Source organism: Microchirus variegatus (assembly GCF_963457635.1).
Source record: "Microchirus variegatus genome assembly, chromosome: 5".
NCBI lineage: Eukaryota > Metazoa > Chordata > Actinopteri > Pleuronectiformes > Soleidae > Microchirus > Microchirus variegatus.
This window is the reverse complement of record NC_139806.1, coordinates 15,656,304-15,670,600: the sequence shown is the minus strand read 5'-3', so window position 1 is coordinate 15,670,600 and position 14,297 is coordinate 15,656,304. Positions and strand designations below refer to the sequence as shown.

At 42.0% G+C, this 14,297-nt stretch overlaps 1 protein-coding gene across 2 annotated transcripts in view; it reads left to right on the top strand.

Annotated features, from left to right (window-relative positions):
- The window catches only part of LOC310927929 (ephrin type-B receptor 1), a gene marked incomplete at both ends in the record, with an annotated part of 159,675 nt that extends 145,619 nt beyond the window's left edge, over positions 1 to 14,056 (top strand). For both annotated transcript variants that reach the window (XM_083890359.1, XM_083890360.1), the window contains 4 exons: positions 9,306 to 9,455; positions 11,816 to 12,009; positions 13,179 to 13,334; positions 13,948 to 14,056. In XM_083890359.1, coding sequence (XP_083746485.1) covers positions 9,306 to 9,455; positions 11,816 to 12,009; positions 13,179 to 13,334; positions 13,948 to 14,056 — 609 coding nt within the window. The remainder of the gene's footprint in view (positions 1 to 9,305; positions 9,456 to 11,815; positions 12,010 to 13,178; positions 13,335 to 13,947) is intronic.
- Positions 14,057 to 14,297: the final 241 nt, after the last annotated feature.

The window sequence follows — 14,297 nt, the reverse complement described above, 5'->3', positions numbered from 1 at the left end:
AGTTTAACTTGGAGAAATAGGGTATAATATGACCCCTTTAATGTTCACTAATAAAGGGCTAATATGATACTTATATACATGTTAGTAAGCACCAAGTTAATGGTGACTATGTGTTCCCTAATTCAAAGTTTCAGCTAATGTCTGTGTATGATTACAGGCAGTCACTGGTCACCAAGCAAACACAGGTGTGGGGGAAGTTTTGGGGTTCACTTGTCCATGTGTGGTGCCCTTGCCTTTGTGACCTCTTTTGCCATGACACGAACCATTCAGCAAGCATCAGCAGGCCTGTCATGGCAGACAAGGCTGAGGGAATGAGGGAAATTAAGTAGCTCTGACGTGAAGTGATATACATCACCATCGCCCTCCTCCTTAAGCGAATTAATCATCTCTTTCACTCTACTGCTTTTCTAATTTTTTTTTCCCCTGGAATTCCAGGCACACCAATTACAGTGCCTGTGGTGTGATGCTGGATGTATGTGTTGGGAGGACATGCTGGTAATTGTGTTAACCCTGGATGTGGGTTCATTCTGGTGCAATGTTGTGGTGGTTTCAGACAGAAGGAGGCTGTCCTCCCTCCCTGTTGGCTGCTTACCAAAGTCATGATTAATTAGGATCAGAGGACAATGCTCGGACTGCACTGGTCTCATAAGGTGATGTGCGGCAATTCATTTAAGGACTGGGCGTCTCGTTGTAGCTGTGGCTTTATTTGGATTTGAATTGCTGCTTCATTACATATACATGTTAGTCTTTTTATTCACCAAACCCTCTAAGGAGTCATTCATCCATTAGTCCATTAATCTATCATTCCTTTTTATCTAGCTGTCCATTATTTCCATGTCAAAGCCTTTCCTAGAGGAACAGATATACATTGAAAGTGCATTTTCAATGGAGAGGTGACAAATGATGAGGTACAGATCTTTTACTATGTGCCAATGCAGTGACTGGAGTTTATTGCACAGTTTATGGCAAAAAAAAACATGTTGTCAATAGGGAATAATGTTTGTGTGGATATGTTTCTGAAATGCTGCAGTGTGTCAAGTCAATCATGCCCACAGGGCCTAGAGTTATGGATAAGTATGGGTCAAGAATTTCTGCTTGTGCCACAGTTGACAATGTGGAAAAGGTGTCATCGCCTTGCTTGTCGCACACTATGTGCTGTGTGTTGTGACTGAGTGGGCGTGCAGGCATGTGCTTAGATGTATGTGTGAGCTGTGCTTCAAGGTATGCACTCATACTGTATGTCCCCTCGGGGCCTTTACCATCTGTGTGTGTGTGTGTGTGAGTGTTCATTTGTTTGTGTCATTGAGGCTGAGAGGGGTTGAAAGGCGAGGTCACGCAGAGCCAGTACCAAAGCTCATCCGTCAAATCCCTGTGACCTAAGTGACATTCTCTCAGCTCCGCTCCAGTGCCTCCACTATGCGGAAGGCACTGTTGTTTCTGTCATTTGTCTGTTTTCCATTTGCATCCTTTTCCCCGCTCTCTGGCTTCAGGCGCGTGCACCTTTTTTTGGCTTGTCTTTTCAACTCGTAGTAAAATATTTATGCACTGCACTGCAAGTTAAGGGACAACGTCTCTGAGTAAACAAGGAGTGAAATAGGAACATGTCCATATGGCTACAGGCCAAAAACCAAAGAGAATACCTGACTTTCAGACTCACTTTTTTTTCTCTGATTTACAGTGCAACATGCAATCCTCCTTACCTTTAACAAAATAGAAGTCGATAAACACTTTTCCTTAGGCATTGTGAACCATCCACAACTCATTTCATTATTGTCTCTGACAGATTTCTGATAATACCCCCATTATGAAAGGTAATGTCTTTCAATCAGAAACATTTTGTGTTGACAATACGCCACCACATTTATTATAAAAGCATTTTTCGACCAGGAGCATTGTTTGTTCTAATTGTTTGCACACTTTGAGAGAAGATGCAGTCCTTAGATTTTCTTTGATGCTGCATCAAAGTCTTTCTCCCTGTATAATCAACAGAAGTTGATAACTGGATGTGGACTGCACCAAATCGCACACACAGTGTGCAGGAGAACTACCCTGCTGTGTCTAAGCCCCACTTAAAAGCTGATTTAGTCACAGAAGAGCTTGTAGAGAAGTTCATGCTCTCCCACACAGACAGGCCCTTCACTAGCACACTAGCATCTGTAAGTACTGCAGTGACCAAGCACGGATCCCTGCTGGCTTCCCACCTGAGTTTTGTTTGGGGGAGTAAAACGGCAAAAAAAACAAAAATCTAGCAGCAGAAATATCCAAGAGTGGAATTGTATGTTAAAAAAAACAAACCTGCACATCATCGTCCCTGCATCAGAGTCACCACCCAAAGCTACCCCCTTGATGTATACATTTTGTATATTTCCCAGAGTGTGTGTAAGGTGGACATTGATTAGCCATCATTTACAATGAAGTGGAGTTCACAATGAGGTGGTTTGTGAACAAATACATCAACAAACATACATATCTAACTGATTGGAATGGGTGGAACATGATACAAACCTATACAAAATTGTAAATATGTACAAACAAGGTATTCCTTAAAAGGTCCATTCTAAAGTGCTGCAGTGGTAAAGCTTAACCTTAAGCTCCTCACTCAAGCAAGCTCTCCTTTGTTCTTAAAGGGAACATATTATGCAAAATCAACTTTTTAATCATTTAAATACTTATATTTGGGACTCTGGAAGCCCTATCAGTTGGCAAAGTGTGGAAGAAGATGACTCATGTTTTTGTGGTCCCCTAACACGCTATGTTGACTTCCGCGCTCATTGGGACTTCCGCTTTGTCCCCAAAAAAAAACGCAAGAGTGCTGGTGAGGGCAATAGTATCCGGAAGAGCAGAAGTCCACGAAGTGTTCTATTCTTGGCTCCACAGTGCAGCACAGAGTTCTACACAAACTTCCAGCCTCAGAGGATTTATCTGTCCAGTGGATACATGTTATATATGACAACAATGTGCCTGATAGAGCCTGCAAATGATCACTTTTCCAAATGCTAACTGCTGTTAGCTCCCAGTAGCCTCTGTGGCTGATGTCATTTCCTGTCCCTTAAGTTTTGTTTTACTAGGTGGACCTAAAGAGATACTACTAAACAGAGCGTTCTGAACAGGGCTGTTTTGGCAGGGTGATTGAATTGCTGTGGTGCTTCATCCTTATGGTATTTTGACCAAATCATGTCACAGACATGTTCATTAGGACACCAGGGAACTAGGTTAACTTGTAGAAATAGGGTATAATGTGTCCCTTTTAAGTGATGCGTGTATCAAGGTTTGTTTTTGGCTCTCTTTGTTTTCTTGAAAATGACTATCTTTGCACATCCTTATGAGTTGTTTGCTAAATTGGCTTGCGCTTGATTTGGAAATTTGATCCTAAAATCCCATTCAGATTATTTGCCATGGCCTTGACTGGATTGCTCTTACAGTAGCAGCCTCCACAACCTTAAAAATTGGATCAGACAGATGGTTCATTGCAACGTGAACAATACACATTTCAAACTTGATTATGATTTAATTGTATCGAAATAGAAGGATTATGAGAGGCTATTGTGGGTGCACCGTTTTGTTTTGTTTCTCTCTGTTTTCTTCCCACGCAGTGAATAACGAATACTTAACCTCACTATGTGGGAGGATTAATTTTGGATGCATTCTGTCGGATTTGTTTTTATCAATTCTATTTAAAAAGCATGTTTGAGACTGTTAGAGCACAAACCAAACCGAGTCTTTCACGTTTACCATGACTTCATTTACTATACAATGAAATACTACCCTCTGCAGACACAAGACATTCCCATGGGTGTCTGAGTAACAAACATCTCATTCAACAGCCACCTTTCTTTCTTTTTTTATTCTATTTTTCCCCCCTCATCTCTGTGTCACTCTTTCTCTCTCAGCCTCTTTCTACATCTCCTTTATTCTCTTTCTCATTCTGTTTGGGCAGACATCCAAGGCAGATCGTTGCTCTCAGGATTTCATTAAAAGACTGTTGATGGAGCACTCTCCCCATCCTAAGTAAATGTGCTCAAGTCCATTTGAGTGTGCATTGTTTGGAAATGGATTACTGGAGTTGGAGGAGTAAAAAAGGGAGAAGTGGGAAGGGGGGGTTTACATATTTGACTTCCAGATGAAGGACGGAGTTTGTTTGGAGTCTCTAAATAGCTTTTGTGAAATGAAAAGCCTTACTAAAAACAAAACCAAAGCTGAACTGGAGGACATTCATGACTTTTATCATCAAGAATATTTGCTACGTATTTCACGTATATATGTGGCCCATTGGTGTACACAAAGCTCAAGTCTTCAGGGAGACACGACAGGTGTTTCATATCCTCACCATGTTTATCAATGTCTACACTGACATCAGCCAGGGGACCACAACACACACACACACACACACAACTGTGTGCATTTACCTGGCCCACACGTTACACCTCAATCTTTCAGCCCCAGCCGTCAAAAGGAATGCAGTCGTCTCTCCACTGCGCCACGGCTTAACCCGACAATCCCAGCACATCAGCGTTTGCAGTCGCACTCCAGAGTAGACGCACCGCTGGCTGCCAAAACTGGTCGCAACATGTCACAGGCAGCCACAACCAGGTGCAACCAGTCACAAACTGTGATCTCATTCTGGTGACATACGGGATAGCTCGTGGCACGCTTCAGTGTCTGGTTGGGAATTGTGTGCACAAACATGGCTGGATGTGTTGTCCAAGTGCATCATGTTTGTAACTCAAAGATAAATTGTCTTTTCCCCGACTATCCAATATGTACAAATTCACAAAACCGGTACGTACACATTGTGAATATCACAATAAGGTCATGTTGATCTTAATTTAAGCATTTACACAGAAAGGCGGTCTTATTGTATAAGGACTCATACGTATTATAACCTATTTCTCAAAGTTAACCTAGTTCCCTGGTGTCCTAATGAACATGTCTGTGACATGCTTTGGTCAAAATACCATAAGGATGAAGCACCACAGCTGTTCAATCACCCTGCCAAAACAGCTCTGTTTAGTAATATCTCCTTAGGTCCACCTTAAAAATCCACCTTAAAAAAAGTAAAAAGAAACTTAAGGGACAGGAAATGACATCAACCACAGAGGCTACTGGGAGCTAACAGCAGTTAGTCATTTGCAGGCTCTAGCAGGCACATTGCTGTCATATATAACATGTATCCACTGGACAGATAAATCCTCTGAGGCTGGAAGTTTGTGTAGAACTCTGTGCTGCACTGTGGAATGGAACATTTTACGGACTTCCGGTTTTTCGGATACCGTTGCCCTCGCCAGCACTCTTGTGTGTTTTACGGACAAAGTGGAGCTCCGTGAGACAACAATTCCAGGAATGTAGCGCATTGTGACGTCCCAGTGAGTGTGGAAGTCAACATTGTGTGTTTTATCTCCTGGACTGAGGAGGACCACAAAAACATGAGTGAGTCATCTTTTTGCACACTTTGGCTACTGGTAGGGCCTCCAGAGTCCCAAATATAAGGATTACAATGTTTAAAAAGTTGATTTTGCATAATATGGGACCTTTAAGCATTTACACAGAAAGGCATACTTATTGTATGCATCTTAAAACCTTCAGTCAAATGTGTGAGAATATTTACAAAGTAAATGCCATCATTGAAAGAATCTGTCTTCTGTATTGGTGCTGGAAGGAGTCAGGGGTCAATTCGGGTATGAGTTGGGTATAAATATGTGATTTCACATATTTCTGTATATTTATTCAACCACCAGACAAACATTCAACCTATAGAAAAATGTCAGCAGTCATTGCAATACTATGAGAAGCTGCAGAGAACCCCACAGCAAGGGGCTGTGATGAGTGAATGTTTATTTACATGTAGGTAGGGCCATGTCTCTGCGTGTCACAGCCTCATGAGTGAAGCAGAAATTCTCCCTTAAGAGGATGACGCCTTTGGATATCATGTGCGTTTTTATAGGTTTGGGTTTAGAAACTAGTAAAACACGATATGCAAATAGCGGGAAGCTTTATTTCTCATCGTACCTCATTTATTTTAGACTTTCATTGCTATCATGAATGTATTTCTCACTGTGACATTTATTGAACCCCAAAAAAATAAACCCACAGTGTTTCTCGGGGGGGAAAAGGCGCCATCATCCACTGTATTTTTTAACAAGGGTTTCACTTGATGTCATTAATGATTTCTGCCCTTAAGGTCTCGATGTTCTGCAGCTGCACTGGCTGTGCTTCATTCTGGTTTTATCTGCACAAACTCAACACAAATTCCGAGGTTTATTTGCAGAGAATTGCGTGAATTTGGTTTCCGGGGCATTGTTTCACTAAAAGGCAAATACAAAACAGCTTGTTCCCTTTTTTCAGTCACAATATTGTATATCCAACGCGCTCTCCCCCGTGCTTCGAGGCTTCACAAAACACTTGCCTCTGTGTTGACACCGAGTCCGTTTTAATTCCCATCATCTACTCTACTACTCCCAGCTCATTCCTTGTGGTATTAATGCTCATTTTACAGAAAAAGCAGAGAGGGAAAACAGCGCCACTCCTATTTTTTATTACTATGTTTTGCCTCCTTCCCCTGTGCATGAGCTGTTCAGCACTTCATGTCATTAAAGCAAGTCATTTTGCTTGAGCTATCGCTGGCCCACAGCAGTAATTACTAAAGGTTTGCATAGCTGCGTCTGACACACCCGCCTTGGAAGTCTCAGACACACAGGGAGCTTCTTGTAAAGCCGGTATCTTTGCTCAGGCCATTTCAGTGACGCTCTGTTCGTATCCCAACAGGGTCCTGGGGCGTGAGACTAGATCAGCAAAGCCAAGAAGGGAGTAAGCAAGTAATGATAAAGAGAGGCCGTACATCACATTTTCCTCGGAGCCTTTTTTTTTTTTTTTTTTTTACTGCATTTATTTCTCCGCTTTTCATCCTTTGTATGTTCATCCACACATAATAACTGACTTGAAGCATTGCCTCTGACAGTGTGATCGATGAAGAGGAAGGGGGAGGGGGGGTGGGTGACCGTTTTATTTTTTTGTAGAGATGACATTTGGCTTGTATCTGTATATACTATTGCTCCCAGACAAAAGGAAGGATGAGAGAAAGTGTCTTGGGGTCCCAGTATAGATGATTCAGATATGAACTAGTCTGACAGATGAGAACAGCACTGTGGCAAAGATAGATTTAGACTTTATTGGACTATTGATCTCTTCCTCTCCATATTTCTCTCTTGTTCACTTGTTTTCTCTCGATTTGTTCCACCACTGCCTGCTTCTCTTAGTGTTTCCTCTATTTCTCCACTGGCTGGTGCGCTCAGTGAGAGATGAGTGTTGTGCCTCTGCGTCTCAGAGTGTCCTGACAGCAGTCTCCATTCGGGGTCAGATGTTAAACCTCTCTTTGGGGTTCTGAAGCCTCGGAAAGGTCAAACCCTGAAGGGTTTGCTCATTAACGAGCTCAGCCTCTCCACCTCTGCACTGACACACTGCGCTGACCTGTGAAACCTACAAACTGAACACACACTCTCTCGCTCACAGGAAGCAGAGAGGTGAGGCTGTGTATGATATTCTTGCAGCATTTAAAAAAAACACATGCACACCGCAGTATAGAAAGACATGGAACAAGCTTTTTCACAGTCTTCTCACATATCATGTGTTTCTCTCCAGCTCTGTTCTGTTTTGATGTGCATGTTTGATTTGCACTCATAAAAACCTTAGACAAATTGCATTTAAGTTTGGGGGGTTTTTTTTACGCTCGAGGCAGAGAAGTTAGTGCATTGATAAAAGGTAGATAAGTGTAATGGAAACCGTTTCAATGAATAAAAGAGAATACTTTTATTAATCATCTTCCGTATTTCACTGAACTAGATTAATGTAATGTAAGAAGCAAACTCCACCTACTGCTTAACTCCCAATATTTACATTACATCAGTTGATGAAATTATAGTATAAAGCTTTTATTTTTTCTTCTTTTGTTTTTTGAAAATGAACTTGAAGCACTCTGAGAGCGCATACCTCCGCCAAGGCAGCTCAGTGCCTCCAAAATACACCCTGTCGCCTGGGTAAGGCAGCGGGAGTTGCAACCAGTGATAGCGTCTACGGATCACGCCCAAAATGTAATCACTTGTTCGTGGTCCCATTTCCTGAAAATTTAAGCCAAATCCGTCCGTGATTTTTCGTGATCTTGCTAAAGGCAAACAGTCAGACAGACAAACAAATGCAGACGAAAACACTGGCAGATTCGATTACACAACTTTATCACGGGCCACATGGTTGTTGTAGTCGTTATCACTTGTTCCTTTGCAGCAGGAAGACTCAGGTTTGCAACCCAGTCAGAACAAGGACCTTTCTGCATGGAGTGTGCATGTTCTCCGGGTTTTCTCCGGGTTCTGCGGTTTCCTCCCACAGTCCTAAAAACTATGTATCCATAAAAATATGTGGATTAGGTAAATTGGACATTCTAAATTGTCCATAGCTGTGAATGTGAGAGTGAATGGTTGTTTGTCTCGATGTGGCCCTGTGATGGACTGGCGACCTGTCAGCTGAGATTGTGGAGGATAAAGCGGTGAAAGACGACAAATTCCACAAGCTTGCGTCTCCAGTTTCCTCCGTCTTCATCCTCCTTTTTGCTCTGGCTTCCCTTTCCCTTTCTCGCTCTAAGAAAGTGAGCAGGGAACAGGGTGGTCTATGTAGGTTGCTCTTCTGGTTTGGGGATTGTTTCCAACAGCAGCTTATCTGCAAATGCCCAGGTTCTGCTAATTGGCATTATTAAACTGGGGTTGAGCTCAACTAAGATACAAAAGCGGATGCTGTGGGGGATGTGGCACACGAACGGGGATTTATATGTGTCTGTTTATGTCGGTGCCTGTGCGTGTGTTGCCAAGTTTGTCTGTATGTGTGTGCTAGTGTGTGAGTGTGTGTGTGTGCAGAATTTTAAACTAGCAGCTGTCAATTTCAATCAACAGTGCGCGTGGCATGCCTGAGGCCTAGGTATCCCAATTACAAGCAGACATGGTCGAAGTACTAGCAGAATCCCAGGCCTATCTTCACTTATTCAAACAGGGCTGTAGGAGAGGAGACACTAAATGTAACACCGGTTGGCATGTGAAGGGCAAACGCTGTTGGGTGCTGCTGCTGAGACGGAGGCAGATCTTTGCTGGACACTGGATAGATGATGGACTAAAGGGTTAAATGGTTATCGGAAGACATTTGAGGAAAGCACGTCGGTGCCAAGGGAAATGCCTGACTTAAAGGCATAAGATATATGACAATAAACTGTTTTATATCTCAGAAATGACTCTTTTTGCCCTCTGCCTCTTCTCTCTTTCTCTCTCCAGGGTGGGAAGATCCCAGTGAGGTGGACGGCACCAGAAGCCATCGCTTACAGAAAGTTCACCTCGGCTAGTGACGTGTGGAGCTACGGCATTGTCATGTGGGAAGTGATGTCATTTGGAGAGAGGCCTTACTGGGACATGTCCAACCAAGATGTAGGTGCACGGACACAGAAATGGAGTGGAATTTAACTTAACAACATAATTGCGTGATAAATGTGATGTATTTCCTGCTGTAATACAAGAGAAAAAGGCAATTTTATATGATGCTACAAGCAGAAACATAATATTTAAATATATGAAGGTGTTTTTATTTGTACCCGCTACTGCAGCATGGAGTAACCACTGATGTAGCCTTTTTATTTTTTCCAGGGAGTTCAAGTGACTGTTTCATGAGTTCTTTAAGAAAGGTCATAAAAAGGCACATTTGAGTTGGGTTTTATCACTTTTCTCCTCACTTTCCATGCAATAAAAGAGGATGGGTTGAATCTGAATAAACTGCCTCATTAATAGAACAGCAGTTGCTATACAGACGTAGTTGCATTGCCCTTTCGCCACGTTGATACACAACTGACGATAAAAAAAAAAAAGTTAAAGTTCAAAAGTATTTTTATGACCTGAGGGTAACGGTCTAGAGGAGCTGTTCTTCACACTAAAAAGAGGACACTAGACAAATCAGCATACTATGTAACTATGTAGAAAATTAAACTGTAAAAGAGAGGCTTTATTTCAAAGCAGACATTAAAATACCACATTTTTCTCCACCAGTAGGACTGGGCTTTCCAAACAGCCGATTATCACGTCTTTACACACGTTATTTAAGTTCTGTCACAATATGTGATGATCAACCTCGTGATTTTGCTCCTTCCCTCCAAGAGGCAGTATCTTATTAGTGTAATCAAGTTGTGTACAAGGAAGAATCTCTATCAGGGAATGCTGTGAGACAAACATCCCTATATTCACAGAAATGATTGATTGCTCAATGATACTACGATGGATAATCTAGATACCAGAAGGCAGGCAAAAGCAATATTTCTTTTTAAATAGCAATGCACTAATCACCTTCACTGATGTAAGCCACATTCCTACATTGATTTTTCACTAAATATCTCTTGAAGCACGTCAGAGATCCTTGAGGAAAATGTAATACTCGGGGTCTGGCAATCCTATAAAAGATTTAAGAGAAACTCCTGCATGTGACGCCAACATCCAGGTAAAGTTTGTGAACGTGACCGAGTGATTAAAAAGCTCCGTCTATGTGCCGGCTCATAAACACATTCTCATCACTTCAAAACACTCAAATTCTGGCTGACTTAGGACGAGAGATCATATAAAACAACAGTAAGAAATATAAAAACGCACCATCCCCCTTTATGGACAACTCATAAGAGTGGAAGCTGTAATAAATCACACATTGTTTATCAGTGGCCATCTCTTAGCATCATCACCGCAGATGTCCTTGAGTCTGACTTTGAAAGCAGTCTCACACTGTCCCCCTTTTTTTTGCTTCCTGGCCGGCTTTTGAGAGCAATGAATGATTGCTGCGAACTCTGCTGTGTTCCCCATGTCTGTTTGGATAAAGTCCACACACACACACACACACACACACACACACAATCACACAACCGTTGGATATAGTCCCATAGTATGAGGTCTATCTCCCTAAGCTTTTATGCTGAGACAAACAGCCAGCCATCGGGCCTCTATGGACCCCCACTCCACAAGGAGCATCCAACCCAGCAGATGTTGCCTCAGTGGGCCAGCAGAAAACACTGCCTGTTGGGACTAATACAGGGAAGAGGGTTGGCACCACTCAGCATGTCCGGCTGCTCACTACACACACACACACACACACAGAGCTCCATATGCACCATTCATCATGATTCTGCTGAGGTGCACTTAACTCTTGAGTAGAGTTGCCAACCTTACAGAGCAGGCTCAATTTTTTTAATGATAGTTTCTTTTATATTTGAAAACACACTCTTAACTCATAACTCTGCATTATTTTCTCCAAAAACCTTACACCCACAGACAGCAGGGATATGTGGATACAGTTGACATGGGTTAGAGATGGGTAACTGCTTTTTGAAAAAAAAACGAGTTTAACAACTTAGGGTGGGAAAATCCAACTATTCCCTTTTTTTGCAACATGAGTCAATCAAAAATAAAAAAGTGTAAAAGCAACCTGTTCTGCTTGGAAAAAGAAACAACACCATTGACTCCCATAGTTATACAGTACCAATCAAGGCTACATCAATAACTTATAACAGCCACGTTAAGCCCCAGAATCCTTTCATCTCTGTTTGAGTCCAAATTTGAAGAGACTGAAATCAAGTGCTGCTTTGTTATAACCCTATAATTTCCAATCTTCTCGTGATGTCAGATATGTTGCCTAGATATGTCTGGGAATTTGAACAGCGTGACTTCTTTGCCAAACGAAAGAAATGAAATGTAATTAATGTGTTACCAAATTTCTAATAGTAATTACCAGTTCTTTCCTACTCTTTCTTTATTAGGTGATCAATGCCATCGAGCAGGACTACCGTCTGCCACCGCCCATGGATTGCCCCAGTGCCCTGCACCAGCTGATGCTGGACTGTTGGCAGAAGGACCGCAACGTACGACCCCGATTCGCCGACATCGTCAGCACTCTGGACAAGATGATCCGCAACCCGACCAGCCTCAAAGCTGTAGCCAACATCCCTGCAGTGTGAGTTGAAAAACACACATTTTCAACACTTACGTACACAACTCATACATTCACCCTTAAGTGGACATAACGCACACACACACACAAGCGTCCTGTTTGCATATGCAGTATTTACACATGCTGTCTGCAGCCAGCATGCACACGCTGGATTGCATAAAACCTGAAATCTTCTCTGTTTTCCCTTTCATCCACCATACACCGTGTTTGTTTTTAACCCTAGAACACTATCAAATTTAAAACGGCATCACTAACGCCGGGTGATTTTTACCCAAGACAATAAATACACCCAATAAAAAGTACTTCAGATATATCAAAACATGACAATACATGACAAATTTGAGTAGTTTTCTTTTATTTTAAACTGTGCCATGTCTAACAAAATGAAAGAAAAGCATCATGAGGGGACCACAAAAAAATGCTCCAAAATGACTGGAAAATAAGGAATTTGGGAACAAAAAAATAAAATAATAATGACAATGAAAACTTGGTTTTCATGAAAATCACATGATCACATTTTGCACATCTTGTTTTGGACAGTTTCGTTCACCATTGCGCAGGAATTCTCTCGTGGTCAGGTTGGACGTGAAATGCGAGCACCAGTTTTGTCCGCAGGTTTTTCCAAATTCTATTTTCAGGCTTTGGCTGGCTCACTGAAGGTCATTCAGAGACTTGTCTCTGGGACACTTGTTTTGGATGTGGGTTTTTTTTGTGTGGAGAGTTGCTGCCTTTCTGAAGGTGAAAAAAATTGTGGGCCTGTGTGAGCTTAAGTTTGTGCACTGGAGTTAGTTTATTGTCATGGTCCCTCCCTGTTTACACCTCAGTTTACTGCTTCTTTAACTGTTATTTCATATCATAACAGCATGCTTCACTGCAGGGGTAGTTTTGGTCTGCTAATGAAGTTAAGTTTTCCCTCATTATGTAGGAGTTGTCTTAATCCATATTCCAGGTCTGATTACTTTATAAAGCCAACAATACACACACACACACACACATGCACAATTTCTACTTCTTGCATCGCTTCACACAAACACCCACACAAACTCCATAAGCACAACCTCATCTCTCGTCCTGTTCAAATCCCCTTGCTTCATATATTGCTTCCAAGTGCTGCACAGTATCTCCGTTTTTTTACCCACTTCTCTTCTCTCTCTCTCTCTGTCCCCCTCCAGGCCTTCTCAGCCACTGTTGGACAGATCCATACCTGACTTCAACACCTTCAGCTCAGTAGAGGACTGGCTCACTGCCATAAAGATGAGCCAGTACAGAGACAACTTCCTCAACTCAGGCTTTACCTCCCTGCAGCTGGTGGCTCAAATGACCTCAGAGTGAGTTCAGCTACATCATTGTGTAAATGATTTCCAAACCCATGTTCACTTGATGTGCACTTGACTCCACATCAAGTGCAGGTATTTTTGGAATTAATGGGCCCAGTAAGTCCTTGAATGATTGCATTTCAATAAAGTATTCAAATAGTATATCAGATGCGTCGAGTGTTTCCGACTCCTCTTTTTTAAGTGCCGTGATATAATTAGCAAACAATTTTCTAAAATAGATATAGATGTAAATCTGGGAAATACAAATATTCACGTCCAGCTATTTATGTGGAGTATTCCAAAGGTTAGTTTATGAGTAAGTTACTCTCACAGCACTTGTAGTACACACAGACGTAAATTGCACTCTCTGTAATTTATAGTGTAGAAATTATTGTTGGAAATATAAAATCATTCCAATATATTTTATTAAAATGTATGCTTGGGGCTTGGTGGCATTTATTCATTCATTTTAGTCTCTTTGCAATGCAAAGCAACATGCACTAGTAAGTCCTCTCTTTAGTGACGCAATCAATTTTGTAAATGTTTTCGTTCATTCCGGCTTTCTTACATTGTTAGGAGTGTAACTACACATCATATTCAAATGATCTATTCTCTTTCTCTTTAGAGATCTGCTGAGAATAGGAGTGACCTTGGCAGGTCACCAGAAGAAGATACTCAGTAATATCCAGTCCATGAGGGTGCAGATGAGCCAGGCACCCATCACGATGGCATGACTACAGGAGGCGCTGTGCCAAGGAACGGGCAGCATTCGCAGGACCAACAACAGTGGCAGCCTTCGAATGACCCCCAATTCACTGGAACGCGCCAGAGTCGAGACTATTGTCTTAATCTAATCCGCTACCATGACAACAGGAGACCAGGGTCTACACCACCACATTGTTAACAGCTATCACTCTTCATGCAATCTACACCAGGAGTTCAGGGTCCAGACTCGATACTGTTTATCTACTTACC